Genomic DNA, 17,203 nt, shown 5'->3' on the forward strand with positions numbered 1-17,203 from the left:
CAGACAGAGACAGACAGAGATACAGAAAGTGAGAAATCACCCCCCAGGGGGGATGGTCACGCCACAATCCCTTCTCCTCCGTTCTCCTCTCGGGATCTTGGGCATGCACACACACGTGCCCGGCGTGAGTTTTAAGCCACCGGGTCCGGGACGTGAACCGCAGTCAACTACGTGGGAGTCCAGCAATATAGCCATTACTCTAACTGCTGGTCCCCTCCCATTGCATTTTTACTGTTTATATACTGTACGTTTCCCGAATCAGTTGGTAGGCTCTTTGAGGACCGAAACTTGGGCTATTTCTTTAATATTCAATTTGTTTGTGATTCAGCATGTATTGTGTGTCCTCCAAATTTCTGGGGCTGGGGTTGGGGAGGAATATGCCAGACACTCCTAACCGCCTACCCCAAACACTTATTTGTCTCTCCTGCCTTAGTAACAGAATCCGGTTTTCAGCTGAAGACATTGCTGTGCTATCAGCCTCCTGGGTAGCCAGATTTTGCCTGTGTTCTAGCCCAGCATGGTCCAACAGAAATACAATGCCATCCTCATAAGTACTTTCAAAGGAAAAAGAGGAGCTGGATGGATGGTGGCGCAGTGGTAAAACTCAACCTTTGCAAAGCTGGCCGCGTGGGAAGGTCCCAGGTTCACGCCCGAGATCTCCCTGAATATAGATAGGGGTCATGGGTTCACATGTGGTCCAGGGCGGGCCAGGGATGGACCTGGCATCAAGGCCCTACTGAAGGTGCCACCTAGTTCTGTCTGTCTCTTTCTCATAGAATGAATAAATATTTTAAAGTAAAGAGAAACAGGTGAGATTAACTTGGGTATTTTATTTAATCCACTAGAATTACCACCAGCTTTCTTTTATCTGAGAGTTCATAGTTTAAGTCACTATTTTTTTAGTAGTTTTGGTTAAATTCAACTTACTTCCATCTTCATTAATAAAGGAAGGCCTGTTTCTTTTCACCTTCTCCCACTTCTCTGGTGGAGACACTGAACTAGATTTAAGAGCCAAAGAGATACGGGATCCCTCCCCAGTTGGAACTGGGATTCTCATTTGACATACCATCCAGGACTGTCTAAGTGCATTCCAGAATGTTCCCACAATGACAAAATCATCTAACAACACGTTCTGTAGACCATGCTCCCGTTGTTAAGTGAGACGGGTCTACGTGGCTCTCTAGCCCACACGCGGGCTCTCCTTGGCGGGGCTGCCAATCCAGGGAGACAGACATCAAAGAGTAACTGCAGTCACTTGGGCCCACAGGTGCTGTAGTGGTTAAGGTGCTGGACTCCCGCGCGGCCGGTCACAGCTCGACTGATTTTCAGGCCAGCAGCTTGAAGATCACACTGGGTATGGGTGTGTGTGTGCCCAAATCCCAGGAGGAGAGTAGAGAAGGACTGCAGCATGGCCATCCACCCAGGGGTGATCTCTCACTTTCTCTCTCACTGTCTCTCTCTAGCAAGTGCACGTGCCCTAAGGCAAAAACTTAAAAACAAAACAAAACAAAACACACATAATCACTCATTTACTACACTTAGTTAAGTACTGAAAAGTACAGGATATCTTATAAAAGCATATTACTGGAAAACCTAACCTAATGTACTACAGGGGTGAGGAGGGGTGTCCCTAAGAAAGTGACATTCCCAGAACCAGCAGATGACGCAATGGTTACGTTGCTGGACTTTCACGTAGTCCACCGTGGTTTGAGTCCTGACCCCGGTGGCTTAAAACTCATGCCAGGGGGGACCAGCAGGTGGTGTGGTGGTTAAGGGTGCTGGACTCCCACATGGCCGACCATGGTTCGAGTCCTGGACCTGGCAGCTTGCTTTCTCACTGTCTCTCTCTCTCTCATTTTGTTCCTCTCTGGTCAAATTAAAATAAATAAATAAGGCTAAATAAAATAATTCTTTTAAAAAAAACAACTCATGCCAGGTGCATGTATGTGCATGCATGCCTGCCCAAAATCCTGAGAGGAGAAAGGAGGAGAGGGGATTGCAGTGTGGCCATCCTCCCTGGGGTGATGTCTCTCTCTATCTTTCTCTCTCTCTCTCCGGTGTGTAGATGCACCCTATAGCAAAAACTTCTCTTGAGATTTATTTTTCCATTTATTGTTTCACATTCACAAGAAAACAGAGAACAACCATTATTGCATTTTTATTAGCTTTGCCTACAGAGAACATTTTAAAGTAGACTTTGTGACTCAGGTTACATTAAACTGGTCCAAAACTTGAAAAAGAATGATATTTCAGTCTCAGAGTGAAAAAAACTAACCATACTTAATACAACAACATTCCCTTTTGAATAGTTTTGAAAAAAAATTCATAAATTACAAAAGATATTTTAAATTAACATAACTTAATAGATTAAACATTTATTTCATATGAAACAACTAACTTATAAAATAGTTAAGATTCATTACATTCTTATCAATGTCACTTTTTGTAATCTGTGATTACTTATATCCTTTAATTTGCTTTCTTCCCTGTACATTCTTTTTCTGTACTAATTCCTTTAGTTCTTTCACCTCAAAATTTCTGAATACCCAGCAGCATTTAATTCGTCCTAGTATTCTATTCAGTCTTGGTAATAATGTTGATAACCTAGAGATTTATTTTTAATAAAAAATACATTTATTCCATCTCAATAGCCCCAATTCCCTAGAGTTTTTGATGATGCTGAAAATAATTTATCTCTCTGTGATAAATACAAGATTTAATTAGATGCAAAAGAGTAAGTCGAAGGAAAAACATTTGAATGTCAAAATGAAATAATTTTTTTCTGATTTGATAACTAGCTTATGTTTTGCTTTGTTTTTATTATTGTCCCAATTACTGAAGCTTTACTATCATTCCATCTTTATTACTTTTCTGTTACTGATTTTTCTTACCAGTTATTTATAAATGGAAAAAAAAAAAAAGCTCAGACACAATTCAATGGACTATCCAGTGTGTGAAATAAACAATTCTATCATTTTGTTTAATTTTTACTTTGTTTTTCAACAAAAAGGAAGGGATTAAATAAAATAAATCAATCTTAATTGTAATCTTTGAGTTTATTTTGTATTATCTTGTGCCTCTCTATTTCTTGGGGGTAAACTTAGGTGATTTATTTATTTTTTAGTTTAATGTGAATGTGTAGTCATGCTCGCTTCGGCAGCACATATACTAAAATTGGAATGTGAATGTGTAGTATGGCATTTGTGAATGACCATTATTCAAGGAAATAGTCCACTTTGTGAAATGAGCAGCTTCCCACATTGGTAGCAATAATCACCCTTCAAGAACAACTCATCTAAACAAATAAATAAGTAGATAGATAGATAGATAGATAGATAGATAGATAGATAGAAAGAAAGAAAGTAATCTTGGTAATGTAGAAATAGCCAGCTAAAAGAGAAAGAAGGATGGAGGAGGAGAGCAGGACAGGGAATACTCCAGGCAAAGGGAGCAGCCACAGAGCGCGGTGCGAAGATGCCGAGGCAGGAAACCAGGCGTGCCTTGAAGTCAGGTCAGTTTGTCCAGAGAGCTGGAGCGGGCAGGTAGCAAGAAACCAGCTGGATGGCCAGCTGCAGGTGTGGTGGTTAGGGCCGCTGGATCCCACATGGCCAACTGCATGCTTGAGTCCTAGACCTTGTGACTTGGAAAACACTGGTGGGGCGGGGGTAGTGTGTGTGCCCAAAAGGCAGAGGGGAGGATGGAGAAGAAGAGACTGTGATGTGGCCATCCATCTGGGGCGTGCTTCATCCCTTCCACACACAGACCCCCAGACCCTGTTTTCCTCCGGTGAGTGTTCACACCCTATAACAAACTAAAAAGAAACAAACTGGAAATTTTGTCTTGGTAAGTTTTGTCTTGTCCAGGTAAGACTATGAAAAGAACTGAATTAAGTTCAAAGAGCTCTTAAAAGTTTTGAGCAGAAGAGCCAACAAATAGCATAGTGGTTAGGTGCTGGACTCCCACATGGTAGACTGCGGTTCAAGTCCCAGACCCAGAGAGTTGAAACTCATGCCACATGCATGTGCGTGCGTGCCCAAGATCCCAAGAGGAGAATGGAGAAGGGATTGCAGCATGGCCATCCCCCCCTGGGGTGTGATTTCTCACTTTCTTTGTCTTTCTCGGTATCTCCGGTAAGCACATGTGTTCTATAACAAAAATCTCTCTTAAAAAATAAAAAAGTTTTAAGTAGAGGGCCAGCCAGTAGTGTGGTGGGTAAGGCTGAATCTCACATGGCCAGCTGCACGGTTTGAACCCAAATCCATGCACCAGTGTATGCGTGTGTATGTCCAAGATCCCAAGAGGAGAATCGAGGAGGGATCGCAGTGTGGTTCTCCTCTTTCAGTGGTGTGTTCTCGCTTTCTCTTCCTCTGTCTCTCTCTGGCAAATGCATGCACCCTACAGCAAAACCTTTTTTTAAAGTTTTAAATAGGGGATGGACATTCACTCATTCATTTAACAAATATTTGATATCTCTGGCAAATGTACACGCCCTATAGCAAAAAATAAATAAATAAATAAGTTTTAGGTAGGGGAGGGGCACTCATTCATCTATTCATTTAACAAAAATTTGCTACTTTTTTTGGAGAGACAATAGGGCACGTGCATGTGCCAGAAAGACAGAGATAAACAGAGAGACAGAAAGTGAGAAATCACCCCCCGGGGGGATGGCCACGCTGCAATCCCTTCGCCTCCATTCTCCTCTCGGGATCTTGGGCACACACGCACATGTGCGCAGCGTGAGTTTAAGCCACTGGGTCCGGGACTCGAACTGCGGTCGACTACATGGGAGTCCAGTGCATGGGAGTCCAGCGACATAGCCATTACGCCACCTGCTGGTCCCAAATATTTGCTACTTATTATATGTCAGGCATTATTCTAGGTGCTAGAACGACAATATCATATTTGGTTTAAAATAGATTTCCTTGGATACAGTGCGGATGATGGTTTGGGAAACGGGAAGGCCAAAACAGAGCTTCTGGGGTGTGAAACACCCAGACATAAACAGGACATATTTACTGACAGCCGAAGAGACAGAGAACATGCACAAGCTTAGCTAGGGTCAGATGTTGGGGCCGGGAGGTGGTGTGGCGGTTACGGGCACTGGGCTCCCACGTGGCTGACAGCGAGTCGGCTTTCTCACTTTCCCTCTCTCTCTCTCTGTCCCTCTCTGGTCACATTAAAATAAATAAATAAACTTAACTAATTCTAAAAAAAAAAAAAAACCAACAACCAGGAACATGTGGACTGGAGTCATTCACTATATAACACACCAAGATACAGAGAAAAGAAATCATGGGAGGGATTCTGAATAGCTACTGAATTAAGAAACTTAGGCCAAAGCTTTCCAAAGTCTGGTAGAGAGCTCGTAGGGTTCACTGTCCCCGTGTCCCCACCCCCACATAGAGAAGGTGGGAGACCTGGCGGGGCTGACAGCCCTGGGCCAGATCTGAGTCCTCACAACCCCCATGGGAGTGGCATCCAGGCTCTGGGAGTCCCACAGCCTCCCAGCTCTCCCAGAGCATGAGGGCCCAGCTGGCCTTGCAGCTTAGGTGCTGTGCACGGGTGCAGGGGGCATGCCACTGCACTCACCACGCGCCAGTGCCACAGAGGGGTCCTCAGCACGGGCTGAATAGATGGCTCCCTGCCTATGAAACGGCTCCTTCTAGTACCTCGGGGCTGTGCAGAGGAAGAAGGCTGAGTGTGTAGTTACACACGTGCCGGAAGAGCTGGGAGTGAAGGCTGCCTAATGGCTCCACCAGGGGAAGGAGCTTGGGGAAGGACTTCTAGAAAAGCTGGGCCCATCGCTCTGGGATTTCAGCAGGTGGCAGATAAGACGGCCGGCAGATGGAAACGATCATCTTTCTGCCCTTTGACAGGAGGTTAAGACTGAGCAGCTGTCACCAGGCGAGGACAATGGCGAGGTCTGGGGGCCAGAAGCTCTTACCTGAAGGCTCCCAGGCCGTGGGAGAAGATGATCAAGGGGTATCCAGAGTCCTTTGTCTTAAAGGGGCCATTCCAGCTAACAGGCAGACGGCAAGATCCTGGCAGAGACGTGGGCTGTAGAATCCTCGGCTGCCCCAGAGCTGTAATCCCAAGGGCAGCCCAAGCGCAGGCACGGACAGGATGTTCTCCCCCTGTGGAGGGCTACCAGTGCTGATGGCTCAGCCATCAATCTCCTGTCCCCTTTTCCTTCGCGGGGAGAATGCACATCATAGAAAATGGGAAGCAGGTGGCATGGAGATTAAGGCACCGGACTTCCATATAGCCTACCACGGTTCAAATCCTGGACCTGGTGGCTTGCTTTCTCACTTTCTCTCTCTCCCTTATCTCTCTGTCTCTCTGTCTCTCTCTCGTAAGCACACGTGCCTTGTAGCAAAATTTTAAAAATAATAATGGGAAATAAAAAAATCTTAAAAAAAAAATAGAAAGTGGGAAGATAGACCCACAGGTAGTGCTGAACAGCTCGGGGGGGAGCCCTGATGCCAAGGCAGTGGCAGCACCCGGCCGGCCTTTGGGGAAGTGCGGGACTCAGCGCATCCCCACCCAGGAGAGTGGAGGGCTGGCGGAGGACTGCAGGGGCTGCCTACTCGAGAGTAAAGAGCGTTTTCTGGGAGACACGCTAGCTGGCCGAGGAACAGCTGCCGGCGACGATCAGTGTGTCCCACGCCCCGCATGGAGGCGTCACAGGTGCCCACACGCCCACCCTCAGAGGGAGCTTATTAACTTGCCCGAGCCCCAAGCTAGTCACTTAGGAAGTCAGATTCCAATCTGGGACAGCCTACCTTGGCCACCAAGCTCTCACGTGTGTAGCTATCCCCCCACTCTCCACACCGTCCTAGCTGAGGGGGACCCTATACTGCGGGCTGTGAGGTACTGTCAGCCTGAGGATCCCCCGGGAACATGACCAAGCGGGGCCGTGCCGGAGCCAGGCCAGCCCTTACCGACGGCCAGGTTGAACAGCAGCCCTCCCCAGCGCTTGTTAAACTGCAGGTAGTCAGCCAGGCCGGCGCAGTACTCAGAGCGCGGGATCCACAGGGGCTGCTTCGTGGCCTCCTCCGCCTCTTGGCAGGGGTAGAAGAGTCGAAAGAAGCTCCCCTGAGGGAAGAAGAGGACGGCTGCTGAGAGCAAGGTGCCAAAGCACCTGTGGAAGCCCAGACACACTCGCAGGTGTGGGGGCCCAGCACAGCAGAGAGCTCAAGCGTCAGTGAACACACCTGACTGTCCGTTCAGGAGATGCAGAAAGGGCAGCTATTTCTAGTGTCCACGTAAGGCTTGTGCTATCTCAAATGCCTCGCTGCATCTTGAATTACATCTGGGGGGAGCATCCAAAATATTTTGGGATATTAAAATATTTCAATCTGGCCCTGAGCCCAGACCTGGAAGAGCCCCAGAGCTAGAGGCCAGCTTTGTGCTGAATGGGGTGGCAACGGGGTCACCCAGGCCACTCCTCCAGGCCGGCCCTCAGGAAGGAGCACACATGTGGAGGAGGTGAAGGCCTACCAGGACGTGTTTGCCTCTCAGGAGAGGAGTCCAAGGGCCAGCCGAGAAAGACCTCGGAAAGGGCAGGAAGCCCCAGCAAGGGAAACGATGGGGACACGAGGGAAGGAGAGCGGCCTGTCCTGCCCAGGTCTGGAGGCAAAGGCAAAGCGCGTGTGCCCGCGACTCCTCCGCTCAGACACCCGATGGGGTGAGACAGAGAACCCTCCCAGGATCTGGCATCTGCTCTCCAGGCAGTGGAGGGGGTCTGTGAGCTGTCTTGGAAGCTAGAACTCCCCTTTCCTCCTGGTCGGGAAAAAACTCATCACTTCTGTCTTTTGGGCTGTTTCTCACACGGGGAAAGAGGAGAGAAGGGACTAGGGGCTTGGCAGGGAAACCACCCGTGGCAGGCAGAGGCAGAGGGGAGGGCCGGGTGGGGACACTCACCTGGAGACTCTGACCCTCCATCACATCCCCACAGCCCACGCGGTGGGGCCCTGTGACAGGTGGGAAGCCCACAGACTGGCCGACCCCCATCTCATCACCAGCTCAATCGAATGCCTCGGGCGGTGCGGGACTTGCTGGCTGGAGGGTGGAACACAGAGCAGCCCCTCGCCACTTTCCTCCCAGCGTCCTGTTGCGTGCCCTTGTCACCCCTCCCTCTCGCCCGTACCATCCTGCCCTTCCTGCCAGTCACTCCCTAGATCTTGGCATCTGCTTTGGTACATACAGACTTTGCTAAGGTGCAGGGGTTGCCGTGTGTGCGTGTGCGTGTGCGTGTGCGTGTGGTGGGGGAGCGAGGAGATGGTTGTGAAGGGAAGAGAGCTTCTATACTCTTCAAAACCCACCAATAATGGTTTACTTAGCACCTGCTATGTGCCCAGCAGAGCAGTGACTGCCACAAAGACTAGCACCGCCCTGCCCCTGTGAGGCCAGTACTAAGCACAGCTGTGCCACGTACCCTGCGAGCACCACGCCGGACTCTACATGCATGTGCCATTCCATGCCGACAACAGCTCTCTGAGGGTGGGACTCTTAAGACCCTGGTTTACAGGGGCCAGATAGTGACAGCGTGTGAAGGAATCTCACATGGAAGGTTCCTGGTTCAAACCTGGAGACTCCCTGAGTACAGCCGGCCCATGGGCTGGGGCTGGGCTGCGTAGCAGTATCAAGATCTGTCAGGCGTTGCAGACACTGTGGAAGGAGGCTGGGAGAGGGGAAGAGCATGGGGAAGGAAATCGGGGAGGAAAACTAGCGAGGCAAGACATTGTGGGACACAGAACTGGTTTGTTACGTGTTGGTAATAACGTGTATATTATGTTCAACTGCCCTGAGGTGTATTTCATGTTGGCTAAACTCCTTATATGCCAAATGAGGTATAGTGATTGAATGTTTAAAAAACATGCAATTTAAAGTAATAATAATAATAAATAAAATTAAATAAATTGAAAACAAAGACTCTGTTGGGTACCGTCAGTCTCCTGGTCTCTCTCTCTGCATTTCTCTTGCTCATGGAAGAGAAAAAGGCCATGGCTTACAGACGAGGAAACTATAGCGCAGAGAGGGTGAGTCGCCTTCCCATTACTCTCACAGGTGGCAAGCCCAGGTCTGCTAGCCCAGACCAGCTCCCGAAGACACTCATCGGACACCAGGGGCTACGAGGTGGCACGTGTGCTGGGCCTTGGAAGGGGAGGGTGTTTAGGGGCAGGAAAGGAGGGAGAAAGCATCTCTAGGCAGACGTGCGAGCGAAGAGTGTGACACGGGCAGTGCACTGAACTCGAGCCCCCGACAGGGCGGTGTGCAAGCCTGTGTCTGGGCAGCACCCCAGGAGTGGCTTCCTGAAGTGGGGCTGAGGCCACCGCTCCCTAGCCCCGTCAGTCCCACCATCACCATCATCACACTCTAGCAGGATCAGGTTGTCGGGAAAGTAGCGACGTATTTTTCTAAGCAAATGCTCGTGACTTTCCCAACAACCCAATATTATTTCATTTGATCCTTACAGCAATCCTCTGAAATGCGTACTGTCACCTCTTTAACAGATGCAGACGCCGATGCTTGATCACACGAGGTAATTTACCAAGAACATAAACTAGGAGAGGCAGGATGTGAATGTGGGCAAGGGGGCCGGAATGTGGAGAATGTGGTCAGATCCCCAGGGCCCAGGGCCAGCAGGTGGCGTAGTGGTTAAGGCACTGAACCCCCATGTGGCTGCCCTTGGTTCAGCACCCAGACCCAGGGACCAGCCATTGGCATAATGGCTATGTCGCTGGACTCCCATGTAGTCGACCACGGTTCAAGTCCCGGACCCGGTGGCTTAAACTCACGCCGGGCGCGTGTGTGTGCGTGCCCAAGATCCCGAGAGGAGAATGGAGGAGAAGGGATTGTGGCGTGGCCATCCCCCCTGGGGGGGGTGATTTCTCGCTTTCTGTCTCTATGTCTCTCTCTGTCTGTCTGGCGAGCGCACACACCCTATAGCAAAAACCCCTTAAAAAAAAAAAAAAAAAAGACCCAGACCCAGCAGCTGAAAACTCACAGTGGGTTCATGTGTGTGCATGCCCAAGATCCCAAGAAGAGAAGGGACTGTGGTGTGGCTATCCCCTCTAGGGGGTGATTTCTTGCCGTCTCTTTCTAGTGAGTACATGCACCCTATAGCAAAAATCTCTTTAAAAAATTCCCAGGGTCCGATGTTTTGAGATTTGGGTGGGGCTGACACTCCTAACACGTATAGTTGGGCCTCAGTTAACCTGAGCCGGTCAGTCCTTGTTACCCCCTGGCCAGTATGTGAAGAGTGGACATACGACATTAAGCTGGCCCGATCCGAGTAAAAGCCAGGACTCTGGTTTGATGGTGCAGAGGAGGAAATCTCTCTCGTTTTGAACTAGTATGATGTGCACTGACTTTGCACTGCTGTGCCATGTTACCACCTCGAGGACAAAGCTGTCCATGGTGGGGGGCGGCACTGGGAGAATCACCGAGAAATCGAGTCTCATTCATGAAAGGTGTAAGAATTCCTGGATCAGGCCATCCCTGAAATCTGCTTCTCTCCTAGACTTTCTAGTTACGTGAGCCAATAAATTCCCTTCCTTGTTTTTGTTTGTTTGTTTGTTTGTTTGTTTTTGAGAGTTTTTTTGCTACAGGGCGCATGCGCTCGCCAGACGGACAGACAGAGAGAGACGGAGAGATAGAAAGCAAGAAATCACCCCCTAGGGGGGATGGCCATGCCACAATCTCTTCTCCCCCATTCTCCTCTCAGGATCTTGGGCACGCACACACAGGCGCCTGGTGTGAGTTCAAGCCACCAGGTCCGGGACTCAAACCGCGGTCGCCTATGTGGGAGTCCAGAGACATAGCCATTACGCTAACTGCTGGCCCCACCTTTCCTTGTTTAAACTGAGTTTACATTTCTAAATGTATTTATTTCTTCCATAAGGCAAAAAGAGAAAAAGAGAGAGAGAGAGAGAGAGGCACCCCCATGAGAATCTTCAAGCCACCACCAGCCCAGCCTCGGTCAGTAGGATGCCAGGCATGCACGCACACCCAGGGTGCACAGAAAGATCTCAGGACCAGAGCCCTGGGCCCTCCCAGGTGGTCTGGGCATTGCAGAGCATCGGGTGGGTACCAGGGCACCACCGCGGCTTGCCTCAGTTAGACTCCTGCTGCTTTGCAAACCGAAGCAGCTAAACGGGCACACTGAGTCCCAGGCCCACCGTGAACGGCCCATCACGTTACTGCTTCCTGTAAGGGGCCCTGGGAGGAGTCGGAGTTCCAGTCAAAGCAGGTCAGAGACCTTCTGTCAATCTTCCTCACCATCTTCCCTGTTCCTCGTTCTCTTTTTTTTTTTTTTTTTTGAGAGATTTTTGCTGTAGGGCGCGTGCGCTCGCCAGACAGACAGAGAGAGACATAGAGACAGAAAGCGAGAAATCACCCCCCAGGGGGGATGGTCACGCCGCAATCCCTTCTCCATTCTCCCCTCGGGATCTTGGGCACGCACGCACACGCACCCGGCGTGAGTTTTAAGCCACCGGGTCCGGGACGCGAACCGCGGTCGACTACGTGGGAGTCCAGCGACATAGCCATTACGCTAACTGCTGGTTCCCCTCGTTCTTTTTTTATTTTTAGGTTTCCTGCCACAGGACACATGCACTCAACGGAGAGAAAGAGAGGGAAAGTGAGACATCACCCCCCAAGGGAGAGGGCCACACCCTTGGCCTCCATTCTCCTCTCGGGACTTTGGGCATGGATGCACACGTCTAGCGTGACTTTCTGGCCACTGGGTCTGGGCTTGAACTGTGGAGTCGGCCACTAGGAGCCCAGTGTCTGGACCACCACGTCACCTGGCCCCCCGGACTTTACTGATGAAGAAACCAAGAGCCCGAGAGATCAAGCGAGCCGCTCAAGGTCACAGTAGAATGATTATTACCCACAGAGCTCCAGATGGCCAGCTTCCAACTGTCCGATCCAGTGAAAACATCATCCTATACATTTCACTTCAGGGGATAATTACTTTCTTTCTACTACAGATTTAACTCCTTCATTTGGTTTCTCTGAAGCAAATTTTAAAATAAACCTCATTCTTGGCTAGCTCTGTAGACTAGTGGTTAAAGAAACGGCTCCCATATGGTCAACTGCAGTTCAAATCCTGGCCCAAAGACTTGGAAAACATGCCAGACGTGGGACCAGCAGTTGGCGTAATGGCTGTGTCACTGGACTCCCATGTAGTGGACCACGGTTCGAGTCACGGACCTGGTAGCTTAAACCACGTTGGGCGCGTATGTGTGTGTACCCAAGATCCCGAGAGGAGAATGGAGGAGAAGGGATTGCGGTGTGGCCATCCCCTCTGGGGGGGGGTGATTTTTCACCTTCTGTCTCTGTCTCTGTCTTTCTGGTGAGCACACACACCCTATAGCAAAAACCTCTCCCCCAAAAAAACATGCCGGATGTGTGTGCAAGTGTGGCCCAAATCCTGACAGGACGGAGAATGGAGAAAGGACTGCGGCATGACCACGGCTCACTGGGGGTTGCTTTCTCCCTCTCTGTTCCTCCCTCTCTCAATCTCAGCAAGTACACACCCTCTGGCAATGATTTATTTACAAATTTACATCTAAATAAATATGTAAATAAATTATTTTGCAAAAGGCAGCTCAGCTCAGCCCAGACACAGCGGTGTGCAGACAGTGCTGCTGCTTGGACAGCTGGAGACCATACGGGACTCCGGGAAGTGGCTCCTGGGCCAACCTGAGCATTCCCGGATGGCTGTACATGCCTGTAATCCTTGCTACTGGACAGGCTGGGGCAGGAGGATCACGACACCAAGAGACTGTATCAGAGACACCTATCTCTGGGCCAGCCCCATGGCCTGATGGTTAGAGGAGCCAGATCCCACATGGCAGACTGCAGGGCTCCAACTTGGCCCCAGCAGCTTGAAAAACACATGAGGGCTTGGAACCAGCAGATGGCGTAATGGTTACGTCGCTGGACTCCCACAGAGTTGACCGCAGTTCGAGTCCTGGACCCAGCAGCTTAAAATTCATGCTAGGCATGTGTGTGTGCGTGCCCAAAATCCTGAGGAGAATGGAGAAGGGACTGTGGCATGGACATCCTCTGTGCAGGGTGATTTCTCACTTTCTCTTTGTCTCTGTCTTTCCTGCAAGCATACCCACCCTATAGCAAAAATCTCTCTCTAAAAAAAAAAAGAAAAGAACAGAAAAAATACAGGGTTTTTGTGTGTACGTGCCCCAAATCCCAACAAGGAGAAAGAACTGTGGTGTGACCATGCCTCAGTGGGGGGCTGCTTTCTCCCTCTCTGCCTCTCTTGCGCCGCATGCGTCATCTGGCAATGAGAAAAAAATAAAAAAGATTTTTAAAACTTATAAAAAAAAAATTACTGGGACCAGCAGATGGTGTAAGGTTAAAACGCTGGACTCCCACATGGCCGACCACAGTTAAACTCCCAGACCCGGAGGCTTGAAATTTACACTGGGCGTGTGCATGCGTGCGTGCCTGCATGCCCCCAAAAAAGACGAGAATGGAGGAAAAGGGATTGTAGCTTAGCCATACCCCACGGGGGTGATTTCTTGCTTTCTGCCTGTCTGTCTCTGTCTCTGGTGAATGCACGCGCCCTATAGCAAAAATTTCTCTAAAAAAAACCAAATTTCTCTCTGTTTTTGTCCCCTCTCCCCTCTCAAAAGAAAGGAAAGGAGCTACGCTCAGCTGTAAGGTCTGGGGGAAGGGAGAAGAGACATGGCGGAAACATTCCCGCCAGCAGGAACCTTCCTGTCGTCCACACCTGGCCCGCCACCACCAACGGACCTTCCTGCCCGCCAGCATTTGGCACGCCCGCCAAAGCTGAGCAGAAGCAGCAAACGTCATTGGCCAGACAAAGACCGGTGGTGACCAGCTATTGGCCAACGGCCCTTTAAGAACGAGCAGCACCCACCCTGGGTGTGACTCCCTCGGCCTCTGACCAGACCGAGGCCGAGGCCGAGGCCGAGGCCGAGGGACCTCACCGGAGAGCGCAGAATAAATTATGCTGGCTTTATTAAACCCCAAGGCCTGACTCTGGTATTTTCAGCTTTGCCGCCCTGACTTCGCCACCGCTCCCAAGTCAAACCTAACATCTGGTGCCGAAACCGGTGCCGAAACCCGGGAGGGGCTGGATGCCTCTCGGTTAGAGCCCTCCATGGACCTCTCATGCGGTCATCCAGCTGGGAAGGTAAGCGACCCCAGCCCCGGTTTTTGGACCTCCGGAGTGTTTCTGTCCGTAGTCACGGCAGTGCCAGGAACACTCCCCGTCCCTTCCAGGTGCCCCAGGGGGTACCCTAAGGATCCTCTCGTCTCAGGGCTGCCTGGACGCCACTTTCCTTTGTCCTCTTCCATTCTGGGTGCCCCAGGGGTACCCTAAGGATCTTCTCCTCTCAGGGAAGCCTGGCCGATACTTCCCTTTACCCTCCTGTCCGTAGAGAGATTATACCCAAGGGGGAGGCCTCTCGGCTCATTCTCTCTGTCCGAGCTCTAATCCACCATGGGGTCTACCCCCTGCAAACCTGATCCAAAAACGCCTTTAGAGTGAGTCCTCCGTAACCCAAACGCCGCCTGGTCTTCCTGTGGACCAGGCTTGGCCCAGATATTCACTAAGCAATGGATCGATCTGGCCGCCCGAGGGCACTTTCGATTTCAACGTCTTGACCGACCTTACCGGTTTCGGTCAGAGTAACGGCAAATGGAAGGGAATCCATATGCTCAGGCTTCGTGGGGTCCGCGCTCTCGCCCCGACCCCTGCACCACCGGCTCTCCCTCTCAGGTTCTGCTTGCCAAGGCGGGCGAGGGCCCAACCCGCTCCCTGCCTTTCCAAGGGAACTTCTGAACCCCCTGAATCCTCTGCTCTCACTGCTCCCCCGGAATCTCTCTCCTCTCTGCCGAGACACCTTCCTAACCCCCCATTAAACTTTCCCGAACCCTCTGTCCCCCACCCCCTCGGCCACCAACCCCCTGTCCTCCCCCACTGCTGGCCGTACAGGCTGGAATGACCCACCCACCCCAGGTCATGGCTCCCTATGGGAGGTGGCCAGGGCCAAGGGAGTCGTTCGAGTCCCCGTTCCTGTCTCCCTTGTGGATCTGTCCGCCACTGAAAAGCGCGTGGGCTCCTTCTCTGCCAGGCCACCTAGTTTATCTCACGCAGGCTTGCGACCTCACCTGGCATGGCGTCCCCGTAATTATGACCTCCACCATGGTGGCGGACGAGTGTGACCGGGTTGGAGCGGCGGGAGGAGAGTACACTGACAGGGCCCGCATGGGGGACGTCACCGCAGCGGTGGGTGCTGAGGCGGTCCCCGCAGTTGATCCCGGCTGGAGATACCAGGAAGGTGACCTCGGCCGCCCGCATTGCAACATGTTCCCATGCCTTACGGCAGGGTTGGAACAAGCAGCCCCAAAGGCAGTCAATTATGACAAATTGCAAAAAGCCACCCAGGCTCAAAAAAAATCCAGCCATGTTTCTGAGCCGCCTCTGGAAAATCCTGTTGGGGCAGTAGCTCTGGCCACCCATTTATCACCCAGTCAGCCCCGATAACAGGAAAACAAAAACAAGAGACTCAGAAAGGCTGAACCAGACCTGGTGAATATGGTAATTACAGTTTTCAATTCCCAAGAGGAGGACGCTGAGGTAGCTCGTCACAAACAGGCCACACAGAGGCTGCCATGCAGGCCCAAGCCCTGGTGACCGCCCTGCGGCCGGCATTTCAGAAGGGGGTCCCTCGACGCAGTCTTCCCCCAGGAAACTGCTTCAAATGTGGCGAGCCAGGCCACTGGTCCCATAAGTGCCCGGACCCCAGGCCGGCAACTAAACCCTGCCCAGGGTGTGGCAAAATGGGTCACTGGGGCTCTGTCTGCCCCAAAAGAGGGAGACGAGATCCACCCCCGACGCCTCCTCGCCGAGAGGAGACCCACCACCCTGATTTCGACCAGACCATGGTGGGATTGGCTGAGGATTGACAGGCCCCGGACTTGACCACCCCAGTTACCCTCGCCGAGCCCAGGGTCCAGCTTCAGGTAGCGGGCAAGTCGTTCACCTTCCTGGTGGACACAGGGCTACCTACTCCGTCCTCCCAACGTATCCCGGCCCCTTATTACCCTCTAGGTCTCTATCGTGGGTATTGATGGCCAGTCCTCAGGTCTCTCCCTACCGAACCCCTAGCCTGCTGCCTCGGGAAAACCAACTTTACCCACTCTTTTCTTGTCATTCCCACGTGCCCCACACTCCTCCTAGGCCATGCAATCCTTAAAAGGTTACATGTCACCCTTCAATGTAACAACTGCCCCTTCCTTGGCCTCCTCTGCCAGGCCACCTGTTCCCCCCCCGGACTTAATTCCCCTCCCCTGCCCATTTCTCCAGACCAGGTCAGCCCCACAGTCCCGACTCTTACAGACCCTCTTCTCTCCCGCACAGCAGGAGCCTATGTCACCTCTGCCCTACCCTACAATGACTGTTCAGGCCCTCCCGGTCACACTGGCCCTGGTTCTCTCTGCTGGACTAGCTGCAGTGGCCCCACAGGAATGGGTGTTCTGGAAAAGGCTTTTGCTAGCAGTGTTTTGGTTTTTTTTTTGTTTTTTTTTTGAGAGGTTTTTGCTATAGGGCACATGCGCTTGCCAGACAGAGAGACAGACAGACAGACAGAAAGTGAGAAATCACCCCCCAGAGGGGATGGCCACGCCACAATCCCTTCTCCATTCTCCTCTCGGGATCTTGGGCACGCACGCACACGCGCCCGGCGTGAGTTTAAGCCACCGTGTCCGGGACTTGAACCATAGTCGACAACGTGGGAGTCCAGCAACATAGCCATTACGCTAACTGCTGGTCCCTGCTAACAGTGTTATACCTCCTACTCGTGAGAATCATGCAAGTCTAAAATGTCTGGAGTGGCTAACCGGGGCTGCCTCCTCCCCACGCGGTTAGCCGTGCCCGGCCTCCTCCTCCTCATGGCCTTTGGAATGGACTCTGCCCTGACAGTTACGGAGTGGGAATTCCAGGTGCGACACACATGGGGCGGTCCAGGGATTGTCAGTATGACTGCTGGGGACAGGCGCTCCTCATGTCACTCTGCAGTTCGACCGTTCGGGCACCGCAGCCCGACGGTCAGTCTTCGGCCCCTCAGGGCAGCACCCCCATGACCTCTAATCCAGTCCCATTTACCAGCAGGAACCCGCCTGTCTCTCTCTGGCTGGCCGCCCG

At 51.5% G+C, this 17,203-nt stretch overlaps 1 protein-coding gene across 7 annotated transcripts in view; it reads right to left on the reverse strand.

The window, feature by feature from the left end:
* The window catches only part of PAFAH2 (platelet activating factor acetylhydrolase 2), a 51,362-nt gene that overhangs the window by 25,003 nt on the left and 9,156 nt on the right, over nucleotides 1-17,203 (reverse strand). For 6 of the 7 annotated variants that reach the window (XR_336144.3, XR_336146.3, XM_014591968.2 and 3 more), the window contains 3 exons: nucleotides 7,924-8,061; nucleotides 6,942-7,095; nucleotides 5,945-6,041 (listed from right to left, as the gene is read on the reverse strand). Coding sequence is in view for 5 of the 7 variants with exons in the window: in XM_014591968.2 (XP_014447454.1) it covers nucleotides 5,945-6,041; nucleotides 6,942-7,095; nucleotides 7,924-8,013 (341 nt within the window). In the remaining 2 variants the exon portion in view is untranslated. Of the gene's footprint in view, nucleotides 1-5,944; nucleotides 6,042-6,941; nucleotides 7,096-7,923; nucleotides 8,062-15,168; nucleotides 15,667-17,203 lie in introns of those variants that run through there. The other variant, XM_006159428.3, reaches the window with a different exon arrangement.

The sequence above is a fragment of the Tupaia chinensis genome, unplaced genomic scaffold (assembly GCF_000334495.1).
Source record: "Tupaia chinensis unplaced genomic scaffold, TupChi_1.0 Scaffold000628_1, whole genome shotgun sequence".
Lineage (NCBI taxonomy): Eukaryota > Metazoa > Chordata > Mammalia > Scandentia > Tupaiidae > Tupaia > Tupaia belangeri.